This window comes from Nyctibius grandis, chromosome 9, assembly GCF_013368605.1.
Source record: "Nyctibius grandis isolate bNycGra1 chromosome 9, bNycGra1.pri, whole genome shotgun sequence".
In the NCBI taxonomy this organism is placed as follows: Eukaryota; Metazoa; Chordata; class Aves; order Nyctibiiformes; family Nyctibiidae; genus Nyctibius; species Nyctibius grandis.
This window is the reverse complement of record NC_090666.1, coordinates 11,610,041-11,623,172: the sequence shown is the minus strand read 5'-3', so window position 1 is coordinate 11,623,172 and position 13,132 is coordinate 11,610,041. Positions and strand designations below refer to the sequence as shown.

The window sequence follows — 13,132 nt, the reverse complement described above, 5'->3', positions numbered from 1 at the left end:
TGTCCACTTGCCCTCTTTGTGACCTGTTTCGTATTAACTCAACCATATACTTTGAGTAAAGAGTGAGTTTTGAAATAATGTCTGAAAATATTGTTGCAGTAACACATTGCTATTCCCATCTGTAAAGGAAAGGACCTATCTTGTAAAAGCCAGAAGCACAACTGGTCTGATAACAATTTTCTTGCTCTTGCATTAATAACTTCAGGCCTTAAAAAGTACAATACCGGAGCTGACCATCATATAACTGGTGTAGTACCTTCAGTGACAGGACTGAGGAAAAACTTCCCTAATGATCTCCAGCTGAGCTTTGTCAGAACCAAATGAAATTCACTGGAAGAGCAGTTGCAGACAATTTTTGCATACGAGCTGTATATAGAATTACTTTTCACTTATATTATGATAATTATTTTTATAGGCCTTATGAGAAGAAAACTTATCTTGCTGTTGGAAGTATGAAGACTTTATTGTTGAACATTTCTCTGCTTAATGTTGGAGATGATGCATACGAAACTGTCCTCCACATTCAAATCCCTAAAGGTCTTTATTTCATCCGAGTTTTAGAATTGGTAAGAACAAATAAATCTGTCAAACAGTAATCCTCTGATATTTTTCTTTTTCAGCCAGGCATTTTTCAAATTATGTTAACGGATTGTTGAGTTTCTTTAGATACTGACAATTAACCTACACACACAAAAAGCTGACAAAACTCCAGTTTTTAAGTTCTCGGACTCCTAGCTACCTAAACCATATGCAATTTAATCAATACAGGTGACTTAAATAATTTCAGTAACAGGATGTGATGGTAACAACTAAAATTAAAAAAAATTGTTTCTAAATATATTTTAGGATGTTACTGCTACTTTTTGTCTGATTATGATGTTTTCAGTGCTCACAAAGATCTCATTGAAGCTGCTCTTTTTCACAGATCCATAGTCTCATGAAGAAGTCACAAATCTAATTGTTCTCTTTCTGCCTTTGTAAAATAACTGTTCTCTGTGTAGAATCCCCTGACACCTTTCAGAGGTTGGCTTTAAACTTACTCAAGTCTGGGTGCACACGCTGTAGTTTCACTGTTAGCAAACAGAGGATACAGTAATCAATATATGTTAAAGTAGTCATGAATAATGAGTGTTCTGTATATTTGCATCAGTGAAATATAAACCACCCAATTTCAGTGTTTGCATGTAATTTGGAATATCTGAAAAAAAAAAGCAGTTTTATTTTAATCATTAATAATTTGTCCTTTATTTTAGGAAGAAAAACAAATATATTGTGAAGTATTAGATAAAGAAATTCATGCAGTGAAACTTGAGTGCAGTGTTGGTTATTTGTATGTAGATCAAAAATCCAAGGTAAGCTATGTATGAAATTCCTGGCTTTAAAACCACCTTAAATATGTTATGAGGATTTTCAGGGGGAAAATACCTTGTTTTTCAGAATCTCTCCTTCATTCCCAGCTAAAGTCTTTCATCATGTTGGTATCTGAATCTCACTGCTACTTTTAAAATTAGTTGCTTGAACAGTGTCTGGAATAATTCATTAAGGGACAACATTGTTTGTATTATGTATGTGTGCTTGGTTTCCTAGACAAGTGAGCTGACTAAGGCTATGAAAAAATGTGTTAGGTCAACAGAAAGGGAGTAGAAGATAGAAAAAGCAAGTATTTTCTTAGTTCTGGATTTTTTTTTAGAGCAGGAAATTCTAAATTAGTTTAAGAAAATATTTTGATTTAAACTGCGTGAAGACATACTATCATTTGCTATAAAGAAAATTTTATTTGTCTACAGCTGGATTTTAGTTTCCTCTTGGATGCAAGCTCGTTTACCAGAGCAGAAGATGACCTCAACATCATCATTAATGCTACCTGGTAAAGTCTAATGAAAATTGCTCAATGAAAAAATATTACTAGCTTTGGAAAACACAATAGGGAACACTGAAAAGACTTAGCAAAGCATTGCAAATCTGTAGAGAAAGGGAAATTACAAAAAAACCCAGATAATAGCTATTTAAATAATGAGCAGGTTTCTGCCTCTATAAAATGGGGTTTTTTTACTGCCTGACATATTGTTACCAATAAAATATTTTTGTTTTAATAGGCTGAAAGATCTGTTTAATATTTGTTTATAGAAATGATGCATAGCATATGATGATGCATTCAATACTCATTTTTCTCTCATTGCATTTTTATAGTAAAAATGAAGATGGGAACATGTTGCTGGATAACACGCTAACTTTAGCTGTACCTCTGAAATATGAGATTGAGTTGAATGCTCATGGGTAAGTCAGCTTTTGCTATACCTGCACATCCAGAGAACTGTTGTCTTGTTACTATTCTAAATTCCCAAAGCTTTTCAGCAGCAGCATGATGTAGCTGAAAAATCCTGGGAATGAGATGGCACAGCTATCCTGGCGTCTGACCCACACACTCCTAAGATCTTGTTCCACTACTGTGAGATGAGACCAATTATAACTATGGGGCTTCAAACTTGTCTCTTAAGAGACTAATATCTTTTAAGAACTGGAATATTTTGTATAGAAAGAGGTATTTAATAAGAGCATAGCAGATGAGAAGAGATTCCTCGCTTAACATGGGCCCTGTTCTGGGTTTGTTGTGGGGCATTCATGGTGCATAGTTTTGGGTGAGGGTTTATGACTTTTTCTGATTCATCTGCCTTTTTAAGCGGAAAGAGGACTTCACAGTGTTCCTAGATTTACCTAAATGCAAACTTGGGTATTTTCTTAGAACCAATCTTACTGGAGATAGCAGGAGCAGAAAGTTATGCTAATAATATATAGCAATTCTGTTAATTAACAACTTCTAAACTGTTGTAGATTTGTATCACCAGCTTCATTTGTTTATGGAACAAATGAGGACGATTCACCGGTAACATGTATGAAGGAGAATATCAACTTCACTTTCCATGTAAGAGTTTTTCTTTGTAAACCCTACTATCCTTGTTTTGAAGGCTAATGCATAGATTGCCAGCGTATCTAATGACAGTCTGCACAGTCAATAAGGGAACTCTTTACACAAGGCAATGGTGAGCAACTTCTGTGCATTAGTGATGGGAAGTGGCTGTTAATCCCTCTTTGAACACTTTTTTTTGGCCTGGACAATCTTCCACTGAATGGTCAGAGAAAAAATACTTAGCACAAGCAGGATTGAAAGTGGTAGAGCAGTTCTGACTTGCCACTTCTTTAGGACTTGCCACTTTAAAAGGAATTACCCTACGGTAAGCAAAAGGAACTAGTAGCTCCTTATAAGAGGATCTGTAGGTATCAGGTTTGTCTCCAATGGATTAAAAGCAGGAGTTAGACATTAATCTCTCCGAGTTCCTTTTGCATATTCTGCCGGAAGGCAGTCTGTATGACCTCAGGGTAGTCAGCGCAGATTAGCACTACTTACTCATTGGGTTCAGAGAAGTAAAGGGTTCAGTAAGCCTGCAGAACGTATTAAGCAAAATGTTACAACTTCTAGCAGAATCCACTTTCATGACAGCGTAACAACGCAGGTGCTACCCCATTCTGTGCAGTTTTATGTATTTATACTTTATATATATATTTTTGTTACTTGAATAACTACCATGAATTCAAGCTTTAAATGCATAACATTCTCTCCGACAAGGTTATCAGTGCAGGACCAAGCATGGCTCCAAATACAAACTTAGAGATAATGATACCTAATGCTTTTCCACCCAATGACTTCACATTATTCAACACATTGGATGTCAAGGTAAGCACAGGTTACTCAATATAATTTTATTAGCTATATGAATTCTATGAAAGAGAGAAGCAGAGCATAGCAGAACTAGGTACTAAGTATGTGTTCAATTTCTATCCATTTCTTTCAAACATACCTAATACTTTAGGTCCTTACTAGAGTCTCACTGAATTCAGCGAATCCATCGGTGCAAGGCTTGATCCTTGGCATGCATCTGTATTTGTGTTTGTCAGTTCTTTCCTGCTGTTAAGCAGCAGAATACAGTGTATTAAAACAAACCAAAGAATTTCTGCATTGGGTAACTCTTTAAAGACTCTAGTCCATCATTCTTAATTATTTCATATCAAACATAACATTCATTGCTATGCAGAATATATAGTATAGTCTTTCCTCTGTAGAACATGAATAGTCATAAGAATCAGCTAAAATAGGGTGCAAGAGATTCCTTATGTCTACAAGATGTCTAAATATGCCTACAGTAGTTGACTCAAATGAGCACAAAAACCTCAAGCCCCTTTCTGGTTTAATCATATCTACTTTCTAAAACATTCTGTGTAACTCAGTGTTCACAGGAGTGTACAAGTCTGTTAGCTGTGGTAAAGCAGAGTGAACAAGAACAGGATGATCTTCAGCCCCGTGTGCTTTAGAATTCTACAAGTGAAAGTTATGTTCCTTTTGAGTTTCTTGCCTTTCAGAAGTCTGTATTCTGATTATTATCTGATGTTTAAATTCTAACAGTAATTATGTTATTTTTATTTCCAGACAACAGTTGGACAGTGCTCCTATAATAAATACCCCAGAAACTGTAGTGCGGCAGAAAAAAATGAAAACATATTAAAGGATGTTGTCACTTTCTTTTCAAAGCCTGCTAGGAGACAAATGGTAAGGTCTCTCTTTTGGCATCAGTGGGAAATAAATGACTGTGTGAATGAGCGTTAAGACAACGGTATATCTTATGTAATGAGGTCATCAGAGCAGTCTTCCAAGGATTTGTGGTGAGACTTGTGATACATTCAGCATAGTCATAAGTTACTTTAGTGAAAGAGGTGAGAACTGAGATGAGACAGTTGATTAATGGCAAGTCACTGAAGTCAGTGTGGATTACAGTCACCTACGGAGAACTGCCAAAGGGTTACATAACTGAATGAGTAGGCAAACGGAATGGCAGAAAAAATTCAGTAATAAATTGAAAATTATGCATGTGGGAAAAACAGTGTTAATTTTAGTTACATGACATATGCAGATCAAATATTCATTGCCTTTTCCACATCAAAAAAGTGCCATCAAATGTAACTAATAGGAGCCAGGTTCAAAAAAAAACAAAAGTAGTATTCATGGTGGAACTTCTTACTGAAGGGCGTTATGAATGCTAAAAATAAGGGAATTCCAAGGGAGACTGTACAAATTAATGGGACTGAAAGTCATTAAGAATTACAAAATATATGGAAATCACTTTTGGCTCAGGAAGTTTTTACTAAAAATATTTGGGAGGCTGGGAGAATATTCATATATGCCTGGCCTGTTCAAGCTCGTCCCTCTGTACCTGCTTAAGGACCTTGCTGGAGATCAGACACTTAACTATGTGTAGTGCAAACCAGAATTGCTGTTCTGGTGTTACAGTTTTGAGGGTTTGTTCTCACAGAAGTCTCTGTGTCGTGCAGCTTGTCTGATAAAGTACAGTTCTGTTCAATAGTTTCACCTTAAAAGGAGCTGGACATTTTTAAATATGTTAATTTGGGACTTTAAGTAAGCATGTTACAAGGAACATCAACCAATGACGGAGAGACAGCCTGCACTAGAATATCAAATCAGAAATTAGGCATTGCAGTCTTGGACAAAGAATATAATCATGTATAGGCTTGCTTTTTTGTCTTCTCCAAAGCTGAGTGAAATGGTGCTAGCTGTCAGTGTACAAGACTAAGGATCAATCAATTATACTGTTTATACTGGATATCATATAGTCATTGTCATTTATCATTCTTGATAAAAGCTAATTTGAAATAACAGTGTAAAAAAAACATATAACCAAATTATGAAAACTCTTATTTTTCAGTCTAAAAAAATTTGAATTTTTAAGAAAAATTACCTGTTGTCTTCTATAACAATGAGGTTATCCTTTGTACTGTCCCTTTAGCACCTATGGATTGACAATGATGGATGACAACCTAGAGTTACACCTTGGCCTTTCAAGAACATGGATCTTTTTGTTTTACTCTGTTACTGAGTGTCTTTAATACTAAGATGATAAAGTTGATAAACTTAAGTTTTAATCTTTTCCTCCCTTCTACAGTACTGCATGAAAAATGACAGCCTTTGCTTACGAATATACTGCAAGCTTGGAAACATGGAAAATGGAAAAGAAGCAACCGTTCAGTTGCATCTGGAGGCTACCCCTTCACTTTTAGAAATGGTAACATTAATTAATTTTTCATACTTGAGGGGAATATTTCAAGGCATATTTGCAGTATTCTCTGAATATAAATTCTAGGTATTAATATATTTTTGCAAACAGTATGATTAAATCCAAATCTTTTAGGTGTTACCTATTTTATGGTTTTGATGCTAAGTCTCAAGGTGATATATGAAAAATGAAAACCACCGAAAAATACGTGGTTTAGATTATCACTTTATTTTATAGTATATATTGCTGTGCCTGTTCTGGCTGGGTTATGTAGGATTGGGATTTAATTTCAACTCATAATTGTACTTTTCTAAGAAAAGCAGCACGGATGTGGACTTAAGTAAAATCCAGCTGGGCTTCATTCCAGCTTCTGGTACTGATTTGTGTTGTGATCAGAAAAAGGCACCATTGTGTGTTTGTGTGAGATTCTGTTTCTGTGAGCAGCTGTGTTACCAGTTTTGCTGGGCAGGAATTAATGTGTTGAAGTGATTTTTTTTAAAAGATAGGATTTTTTTTTTCTTCTAATCAGGATGATGCATCAGCATTGAAGTTTGAAATAAGAGCAACAGCCTCACCAGAAAAAAATGCAAAAGTTATTGAACTACATAAGGACAAGCAAGTTGCATATGTAAGAATTCTCTTAATGAATTTGTGATAAACTTGTTAAAGTAGAAAAATAAACAGCAATTAAAATTGTGGAATTCTATACATATCTATACACAGGCAATGAATATAGTGTTAATTACTTAAGAATGTAATTAATTTTCCTAGTTTGTTTTCATATGTTTTAGGGAAAAAAAAAATCAGTTAGCACTAAACTTATTTTCTGCTTTCCAGGTCTATTTGGAAGGAGTGCACCACCAAAAGCCAAAATACCATGTTACTGTGCTAATTATTGGAACAGGCTTAATAGTTGGTGTTACCTTGTTTTTGGTTCTTTCATTCATCTTATGGAAGGTAGGTTTTCAGTATTACTCCGTTGTTCTCAAGTCAGGAATTCACACTGTTGGTGGATCTTTGGATTTGTTATTGCAGGTTAAAGGATAAATATTTTATTACATTTCTTTAGAAAGGACAAATCATAATTCCTCCTATAACTTGTGTTTTTTCAAAATACTTCTCCATTTTCCTCCATCTTATCTTCTGTGTATTCTACACCTTGTGTTATTCAACACCATAAACCCCTTCTCATGTTTTATATGGCATCTCATGTTTGCAAATGATTTATATAATTTAATGATATCAAATGAATCATTTTTGTGGGATGGTGCTCCACGTTTATTGTCACTTGACACATGATGACTAACAGTCCACAACATAATTTCATGCCACAATAAAATGTTTTAGATTTTAAACTGCAATATAAATGCTAAAAAAATCCTGTGCATAAGTAACAAAGAAAACTTATGAAGGAAGCAGCTCCTCTGACAAGCTATTAAGAGACTGTTAACTTCTTTACCTACATGCAGGCTTTCTCCATCCATTGTTTTTCACAGGGAAGTGTAGAAATGAAACAAATTTAACAGGAAAGTTTTGTTACCATTTCACATTAAAAAAAATACTGGATTCTCTGGACTATTACAGTTCACAAGCCCACATGTCCTTACTCCCTGCAGGAGAGTATTAGCCTCCCAAAAAGTAAAAGAAAAAGCAAACTCACTTTTTTGATTGATGAGTAACACTTGATTATGTGATATGACAAAGCAATAGCAAATACCATTGTTCCTAAACACTATATATATATTTTTATTTTATTTTATCAAGTTTTATGGTTTATATTTGATAACAAAGATGTGCTGACAACAGATTCCAAAATTATGTATTTCAGATTGGCTTTTTCAAAAGGCAATACAAACCAGTCCCTCAAGACAAGAACAGAAGAGACAGCTGGAGTTTTACAAGTGGGAACAAAGATGACTAAGATGGCAAATAAACATTTGACTTTAAAATGAAGAATTTAAGATTCAGGTTAATTCACAGGAGAAACATCGGTGACAAGAAAACTGGTCTTGAGCTCATTCACTCTTACAAAATACACTTTCTTTCCTTGAACTGTATGGAGGATTACACCTTACTGTTATTTTTCTAATATGAAAATGGTAAAACAGTTTGTTTTGAAGTCTCACAGTAATATTTGAAATGCCATATATGTATCTGGTCTCAAACAGACAGAAGAACACTAAAGATAAAGAGAAGAAGAATTACTTACCGGAAAGAATTTCTAGAAAGTAAAAACGTTTGGCCAATCCTGGAAATAAGATCTCAAACACATTACCATGAGTTATTCTATTCATTTTCACATTTCAGTAATCTTTTGGTTAGCCATTCAAGAAGAAATCCTCCCTCATCTTGCTTTGGCAGTTTTGCAAGGGTGAATTAGCCTACACCAATAGAAGGACCGTAAGTAAAGCGCATGGATGTAGAAAACAGCTATCAGAAGCTCTCTTGGGCTTCTGAAGGTAACCTTGTAAGCTTTGGCTTCACAGGCACAGCCACAACACTGCAGAGACTTAGACACCCAGGAAGGTCAAAGGTGGATTCAGAGCAGGGAATTCTGTGGGGTAGGCTGGAGATGCAGCACAGAATCCTCTCTCAGCTGTGGAAAGAGTAATGTCTTAGAGATCATAATTTGTAGCCACCTTTAACATAGTACTTGCAAGCATGACAGTTGTTTCATCCTTTCCTCAGATATTGGTGCCATGATGTTTTGGACCTCTCCAATGAAATATTTCTACGTGGGGTTTTTTTTAAAGCAAGTATTTATTTTTATTTATTTGAAGATGTTTCTATACTACCTTAGCATAGTAGTATTTAGTACTGGCCGCCTTCCAGGACCTGGAAAAAAAAAAAAAAAGAGGACTTCACATGATGACAAAACAGAGAAACACAAACCCAAAAGACTCCAAATGCCAACCTAACTGGGCCAAATTTTACCTTTACCTGTGCCACCCTTTACCTGAAAGTACTTAATAAGGAAGTCATTTGGAGAGCTAGCTTGGGTTCTTGTGAAGTTTTCAGATAAATACCATCCAAACAGGCATCCTCAGAAGCCACTCAGCAGAAAGGCAAATGACTGAATAAGAAACATGGTTCAAACCACTGCTCTGCTACTGCAGGAAGTTTCTTCAGCTAGGTAAGTTTGCACTGCCACCTAGCTTTGGTGAAATAGAACAAGCCAGGGAAAAAAACTATTACTTTGCTCCCCAGTACAACTGGAGAATGTCCAGCTTCTTCAATAACGGAATGTATTGCAAGAGCAGCACGCAGTATGGCCTTTCTTGCCGTGCCTTTGATGTCTTTCTGAACTGCAAGGAGAAATGAATGTAATATGTACATACTCTTTGAAGCTGCACCATCCTACAGGAATTAGCCTGAAACTCAAAAGCCATACAGCGTGCCTTCCACAAGCACTTTTGCTAATAGAGTATCTGATGCCCTAAAAGCCACATTGTCCACAGATTCTAAAGGTACTGGGGACTCTTCTGTAATTTCCTTTCACTTCATTTGATGCCAAAGATGTGGATCACTCTCTCTAAAATATTCTGCAGTGTAAGGACAAATGAATGTGCATATATTTTTTTTAAGAAAATCAAAACAAAGTATGTGAAGAATGAAATATCTTCTTGCAAGTCTATGAAATGGTTCACAAAATGCTTATCTTCCACATGGCTTTAGTGAATTTTTGCACTTTAACCGAAGTATCTTTGAACAGAAATTAGTTCGATATTACAGCATATTGTGAAAAATATACCTCAAATACTGGAAGAAGCATTATCATTCTTTTTAGTACAAACAATGCAAAGAAGTGAAACTAAAGCATTTTATTTATCCTTGAAATAGTGATAAAGTTGCTTTGGAAATTGTATACTTCCTCTTCAGATTTTACTATTAACATGTAAATGTTGGCTGCCTGTTCTTAGGATATGAAGCAAAGTCCAATCTGCTTTTATAAATCAATCAGCTTTATATAAATCATAAATCATTTTTATGACAAAAAAATGAATGTACAATGTCCTCACGGTGGCAAGGTTATAAAGTATCACTCAATATCATTTTATTAAAAAGAACCCCAACAAGTTAAGCACATGAATGCTGTTTCTTCTTCAAGTTAAATTATTTTGTTAGTTTTCAGTGATGTACTAAAAACAGTTAAATCTCCTTCTTAGACAACTTTAGGAAGTTTAGTTTGAAGGCTTAACATGTTAAAAATATTTGACGTGATTGATAGAGTGTCAATTATAGTAGTTTAACTGGAGACTACTCACTGCGACTCAGACTATGGGTATAAACTAAAATGAGAGGTTCCAACAGGACATGAGGAAAAACATTCTCCTCCTGAGGACAGCCAGGCATCGGAACAGGAGTGCAGAGAGGTGGTGTTGTCTCCATCCTGGGAGGTTTCAAGGCTGGACTGGATGAAGCCCTGAGCAACCAGATCTATCTCATAGCTGGACCTGCTCTGAGCAGGATGTTGGGCTGGAGCCCTGCTGGGGCCCCATCCACCCCAAAGGATGCTGTGACTCTGATCCTACCCTGCAGCCACTAACTCCCGTTCAAAGACCAGAACTAGCTGTAACATTCCTCTAATAATTGATTTCCTATGAAGCAGGCATTTGATTATCTGAATTTGGCCTTTACTACTGCCCAGGTTTGTCCGCAGAAGCTGCATGAGCTTTTCCAACAAGTAACAGCTTGTTCTTAGGAGACAAATAATCATCTGCAGTACTTTAGGTGCGGTACTTCTTTGTCTTGCGTATTTATCACAGGTAAGAATTTTTCACAAGTAGTATTTAAAATCAAATAAAATATAGTAGCTCTAGATCCCATGTAAAGGCTTGGGGCCTTGATTTAACAAAATCATAAAGGACAGGATTTCACATTATACTCGGCTGCTTACTGAAGAAAGAACTTAAAGCAACTCATTCTAGCCATGAGACAACGCAGCTTTCACACCATTATTTGTCAGCTGCCCTCTGAGCGATTCATAGACAAGTGAACAGGAAAACATTCATTATCCCCGTGGTCCTGCAGACGGACAGACTTGTCAGTCTGCTATTTTTCATCATCTCAGAAAAAGCCAATTCCCAGAAAGAATATAGTCTTAATTTGCTGTCATCTCAAATAATTGTATTAAATATTTAATAATTCACAAAAAAAAGCAAACACTCAAAAATTATGTTTATGCCCTATAAGAAAGTTATAAAAATTTAAGTCAACTCTAAGTTATTTATCATAACTTTATTCTCAGCAACAACAAAAACTATGCTGAATATCATTTCAGTTCTAGAATAGATAAAATATTTTTAAATATTTCTTTTGTACAAAGAGTATTCTTTAAAACACATTTCAACAAAGAAAAGCCATATAAGACATCAGCATATTATTTTGTATCACTGTTTGACTAGAAGCAATTTGAAAGCAAATACATTAAGGCAACATTAAAAATGCTAACTAGAAATGGAAGTACTTGATTAAAAAAAAGAAATAATAAATCTATATTTTGCCACCCTTCTTCAGCGTGAGGTGGTACCATATCCCCAATCACCAGCTCTATTTGAACTTGAGTTAGCTAACACCATGGACAGCAGCAGCAGACTTAGAAGTATCTCATACTATATTTATTTGAAAAGCTAGAATAATTTTAAAGAAAAAAAAAAATTTCTACTCTGATGGACACTTCTTGAACCCCAAATTTATGAGACCAATATAATCAGTTTTCATTTTTTCTTGTTAAGCCTAACAGTTTCTTTACAGTTAAATACAACCTGATAAAAATATATAACTTGATAAAAATTTAAAATCAGAAATATTACAAACATCCCAGTTAAGCTTCTGCTACAGCAGCTGAATTCAGTGAGTGAAAGACTGGGACCTTGGAAACCTGCGCATAGAGGTGAGACGAGGATGCTTTCATGCAGAACTTGCAGTGTGTCCCTGCTATATGCAATTGCACGTTGCTTGGGAACTCTCCAGGTCATCAGTGTTCACCCCATAGAGATTGATAAGTTGAGGATGCACCCTGTGAAGCGAGGAAGTCAAACTTTATCAATTTCATTAACTCTTGCAATGGGTGTGACACTTTTGGGGGGCTGGGGGAGAACAAATAAGTATGAACTGCTACATGGAATAAAATCAGGTGAACTACGTTTTGACAATTCCTATAAGGTAATCTTTAGAAGTATGTATTTTATATCCTATAACACAATCTGCCTTTTATTTTACATACCAGACTCTTACTCTGAGCTCTATGCCTTCCTGTGTGCACTGCAGAAGAATGAGCCACTGCCCATTTAATTCCACTGATTCTCTTTCCTCTGTATTCATAGTCTCTTTCTTTGATCCTAGATATGGAGACTATTCTCAAGCAGCACTAAGTTTCCCACAATTGAACAACCACATGTTTTCATTAAGGTTACACACAGGGCTTTCCCAGCAGAAATCCTCATCCCAAAAGGAGCTCCTCCCAGGAGTCACAGACCTCTATATATATCTGTTCTCCTGTAAGAAATAGAAGGGTAAAGTAACAAGGAGCAAGAAGAGAAGAAGTGGAGCTGGAAGCTGACAAAGCACCCGAAAGGAAAGGCCACGTGGGTCATAACAAGCCTTTCCAAAGATGGGCACAAGGCAACATGGCGGAGGCCCGAACAATGGCAGAAGGGCCAGACCATGCAGTGCACAAAAGCACCATTCCTATAGTATTTACAACACCCCGTTCTGGTGTCGTCTGTATTAGATACATTTAAGATTGCAGTGCTAATCTGTTACAGGTATACAGTCCATAAAAGTAATACTTAGCCTCACCGAACATGAACTTCTGACGCTTCTTCCATTAAGTCTCCATCTATATTCCAAGGGTAATTTCCTTCTGAAGCAGCAGTGTTCAAATGTGTATTTTCTTTGGCATCAAGCCCACTTTTAAGCCTTGGTTGTACTTTTACTTCTTGAACTGTGTAGGTCTCAACAAAGGGAAAATTGAACTAAACGAAAGACAAATACATATCAAATGAAGA

The 13,132-nt window shown here is 35.9% G+C and overlaps 2 protein-coding genes across 3 annotated transcripts in view; one reads left to right on the top strand and one right to left on the bottom strand.

Moving 5' to 3' along the window:
• The window catches only part of ITGA4 (integrin subunit alpha 4), a 37,394-nt gene extending 29,009 nt beyond the window's left edge, over window positions 1–8,385 (top strand). The window contains exons 18-28 of the mRNA XM_068407654.1: window positions 416–566; window positions 1,254–1,352; window positions 1,788–1,867; window positions 2,191–2,277; window positions 2,833–2,923; window positions 3,626–3,733; window positions 4,484–4,603; window positions 6,012–6,131; window positions 6,652–6,750; window positions 6,960–7,079; window positions 7,951–8,385. Of these exons, the coding sequence (XP_068263755.1) occupies window positions 416–566; window positions 1,254–1,352; window positions 1,788–1,867; window positions 2,191–2,277; window positions 2,833–2,923; window positions 3,626–3,733; window positions 4,484–4,603; window positions 6,012–6,131; window positions 6,652–6,750; window positions 6,960–7,079; window positions 7,951–8,043 (1,168 nt within the window). The 3' untranslated portion in view covers window positions 8,044–8,385. The remainder of the gene's footprint in view (window positions 1–415; window positions 567–1,253; window positions 1,353–1,787; window positions 1,868–2,190; window positions 2,278–2,832; window positions 2,924–3,625; window positions 3,734–4,483; window positions 4,604–6,011; window positions 6,132–6,651; window positions 6,751–6,959; window positions 7,080–7,950) is intronic.
• A 3,674-nt stretch (window positions 8,386–12,059) lies between these two features.
• Window positions 12,060–13,132, bottom strand: part of CERKL (ceramide kinase like) — a 61,609-nt gene continuing 60,536 nt past the window's right edge. For both annotated transcript variants that reach the window (XM_068408136.1, XM_068408137.1), the window contains 2 exons: window positions 12,924–13,099; window positions 12,060–12,141 (listed from right to left, as the gene is read on the bottom strand). In XM_068408136.1, the coding sequence (XP_068264237.1) occupies window positions 12,060–12,141; window positions 12,924–13,099 (258 nt within the window). The remainder of the gene's footprint in view (window positions 12,142–12,923; window positions 13,100–13,132) is intronic.